This window comes from Henckelia pumila, chromosome 3 (genome assembly GCF_033568475.1).
Source record: "Henckelia pumila isolate YLH828 chromosome 3, ASM3356847v2, whole genome shotgun sequence".
Classification (NCBI taxonomy): Eukaryota; Viridiplantae; Streptophyta; class Magnoliopsida; order Lamiales; family Gesneriaceae; genus Henckelia; species Henckelia pumila.
The window spans coordinates 172,539,414-172,542,330 of NC_133122.1; the positions used below are offsets into that span (position 1 = coordinate 172,539,414).

The following is a 2,917-nucleotide window of genomic DNA, read 5'->3' on the forward strand; positions in this document are numbered from 1 at the left end:
CTCACATTTAAAGAAACAACTTTCAACTGCTCAACTGAAGACATTTGTGACAGCGAACTGCTCTTATCTTTGAATAAAGAAGTTTTCTACAAGCAGTTTTCGATCCCCAACAATATCATTTACCAAGATTGTACGGGTGATATTTGATTGAGGAAAAGCGTGTCCTTTTTAAAAATAACAATAATAATAATGTAAGGTTATATTACAAGTTTTTGGTAAACAAGACTATTTTTAAAGTAAAGGATTTAAATGGGTCATAGCAACTAATTTTCCTTTAATAATCTCTATAATGATATGGCTGCTGTCAACTATATTAAAAAAAAATAAAAGAGTAATCAATCCATACCCATATATAATTTAAAAACCCCACGAGACACAAAACCTGGAGGCACCGTGAGGTGAGAAGACATAATCCCAAAGGTTACATTTAGTAAAACATATAAAAGAATACAATATATTATCATATGACAAGTGTCTCTTGTTTGGTCCATTAAGATGGAGAAATTAACGAGGCATAAATTTCATTCTTACTCAGAATTATCGCCCTACTACTAACCAATTCAATAAACAAAAAACATATCATGCTTACTATCTCCCAGACGTGAAGCACGGTACGTAGATGCTATGAATGCAAAAAAATTCCCTCCCGCGCAATGCTGGTCACACGAAGGACAGCTTGTGCACTCAAAGGTGAGAGCTTTGACTGGCAGAAATGCTCCCACGAAGCTGCGACAGGTTTATCAGTTACAGCAGCAACTGGTTCCAGGATACGAGATTTCTCAAATACAGCTTGCAACTCCAATAACAACATACGAGCAGCTTCCCGGGACTCAGGAAGCTGGTCACTAAGCTGGGATGCTCCTATTAGGATCAGTTTATCGATGCCGAATTCTTCAATTCCTTCAGCCCCCTGTAAAGTTGAGGCATCAGGCTAAGTGGACAATTCTTGGTGCACGAAAGAAATAATTAGCACATGCAAGGTTAGATGTTGCCACAATATAAAGGGTGCATAGAACATGCATTAAAGTTCTTACCAGCCGTGGCACACTTCTTGAGATGCACATGGAAGCCTTCGCTCGAATTCGAGGATTCCGGTTCTGAATATGAGGTTGCAGCTTTGGCAGCAATGCAAGAGGAGAAACCCAAATAGACAGAGCTATTAACGCACTTTCAGCTGCCTCACATACAAATCTCTTGTCTTGTGAAGATTTCAGAAGAAGCTGTACAAGCTAAACAAGGAAACTATTATCATTCTGAATAGGAAAAACCCCATACAGAAATTACAGGATAAAAGCAGCAGCTGAGATTGGACAGAAACTTACCAATGGATCCAGCAAATCAATAATATCATCATTATATGCTTTAAAAATGTCAGCAGAAGTCATAACTGCAGTTTTACAAACAGCACTTCTTGGGTTCTTTAAGGACTTCACAATTAAGGAAACCACATCATTCCTAATAAGTAGAATCACGCGTCATAAGATTGGTACAACACTATACGCAAACTAAAACAATGGGGGTTATTTATTTCTACAAAGAACACAACAAATGCTGATGCTTACAACATGCCGACCATGTCATCCTTGTGAAATATAGACAACCTGCGAACATTGTTAAGTGCATCACACACCGAAATCCAATCTTTGGAGTTCAGTCCCAATATGAGTGTCTGAAAATCAGAACACAAGAATGACATAAATATTAATGCTTTAGGTTATCTGCTACAACAGATTACATGGATAAATACGACAACAGGAACATTTCAGAAGCTCTCATTCACATCAAGAACTTCATGAGAAAAAACTGGAAAGCATTTGCAGAGTCTATAAAGAGAGCATCTCAACCTTTAGACAACACTCCACATCTTCTACATCCTCCAGATTCTTAGATTCAATGTATTCTATTTCAGAATTCGCCACCCCTTCACAAGTTTCGTGTTCCCCTCGTTTAATGGGGGTATCAACCACAGAAGCAGCCTTCTTCTCTTGCCTTTCTTCACCATTTTTCTCAATGGGATCAACATTAGGGTTTCTAAGGTTTCCATTACCGGAGCTTTCATTTGTCCTCCCGCACTCAGGTAATATATTGACATCTTTGAGAGCTATCATCTCCGGCATTATCGACATTTCAGATACCTAAAAACAAGAGTAAATAACACAAAGCAAAGTTAACATCTCTTTGGACTTTGCAAAAGGGAAAAATGTAGCACAAATTTGATGTTGGACAAGTTTGAAAATGGAAGATTTCAGCGAGAATCAGAGCAACGTATTCTTCAGACATTGTGTTTCTCAGCTGGAACACACTGATGGCCTCATCAACCAAATAAATGATAAATCAAGGGAATTTCAATAAAAAGTTTGTGTGCTCCTTCATTCCTATATAATGGTCACAAATAACAAATAAAGCATGAATCACATCTCAACATTGAACTTTCCAGTGATTATTGAATGATGGCAATAAAAAATTTACCGAATACCCACCAAAACCTCACAAACTATATCCATACTTCGCCACCACGTCGCAGGCACCATAGATTATTAAACCTTAGTAAACTAATTGTTTAAACTTCATAAATATAAAAATGGCCTAAATTGACGAATCCATTTCGTCTAAAAACAAATAAAATAAAGATCTATTACCAAGACAAAATCGAGTATGACTAGTAACACTATAACTACAGATCACTATTAATTGCATTACAGTAAAATACATTGGCATCAGCAGATTCAAATACGATTTTCACTCAAAAATCCTTCAATTGTATGGAATCAGAAGAACCAGTACCACTATGAAATTAAACTGGAAATTGGAGAAAGTATAAAATGAGGATCATCCAGGAATGTGGATTTTGTAACCAGCGCGAGTGGGACAGGACAGTGAGTCAAGAACCTAGGCCGGCAGGCTCGGGTGAAGAAGA

At 37.4% G+C, this 2,917-nt stretch overlaps 1 protein-coding gene across 2 annotated transcripts; it reads right to left on the minus strand.

The window, feature by feature from the left end:
* Positions 1-351: 351 nt before the first annotated feature.
* LOC140892308 (uncharacterized) lies at positions 352-2,917 on the minus strand. Of its 2 annotated transcripts, none has more exons than XM_073301157.1 (6): positions 2,785-2,917; positions 1,845-2,135; positions 1,563-1,669; positions 1,323-1,455; positions 1,035-1,220; positions 352-910 (listed from the first exon to the last, which is right to left on the minus strand). In XM_073301157.1, the coding sequence occupies exons 2-6, from the start codon at positions 2,124-2,126 to the stop codon at positions 623-625; spliced, it is 996 nt and encodes a 331-aa protein (XP_073157258.1). In that variant the 5' UTR covers positions 2,127-2,135; positions 2,785-2,917; the 3' UTR covers positions 352-622. The 2 variants fall into 2 exon arrangements, with proteins under 2 accessions (XP_073157258.1, XP_073157257.1); XM_073301156.1 differs by having other exon boundaries at positions 1,035-1,229.

Bases quoted from the DNA above. Each gene is read 5' to 3' on its own strand.
- LOC140892308 (XM_073301156.1), bottom strand. From the start codon at position 2,126: ATGTCGATAATGCCGGAGATGATAGCTCTCAAAGATGTCAATATATTA. The intron at 1,670-1,844 runs GTTGAGATGCTC...TCTGATTTTCAG, and splicing joins ATGTGGAGTGTTGTCTAAAG to ACACTCATATTGGGACTGAA. The intron at 911-1,034 runs GTAAGAACTTTA...TCAACTTTACAG, and splicing joins CAAGAAGTGTGCCACGGCTG to GGGGCTGAAGGAATTGAAGA.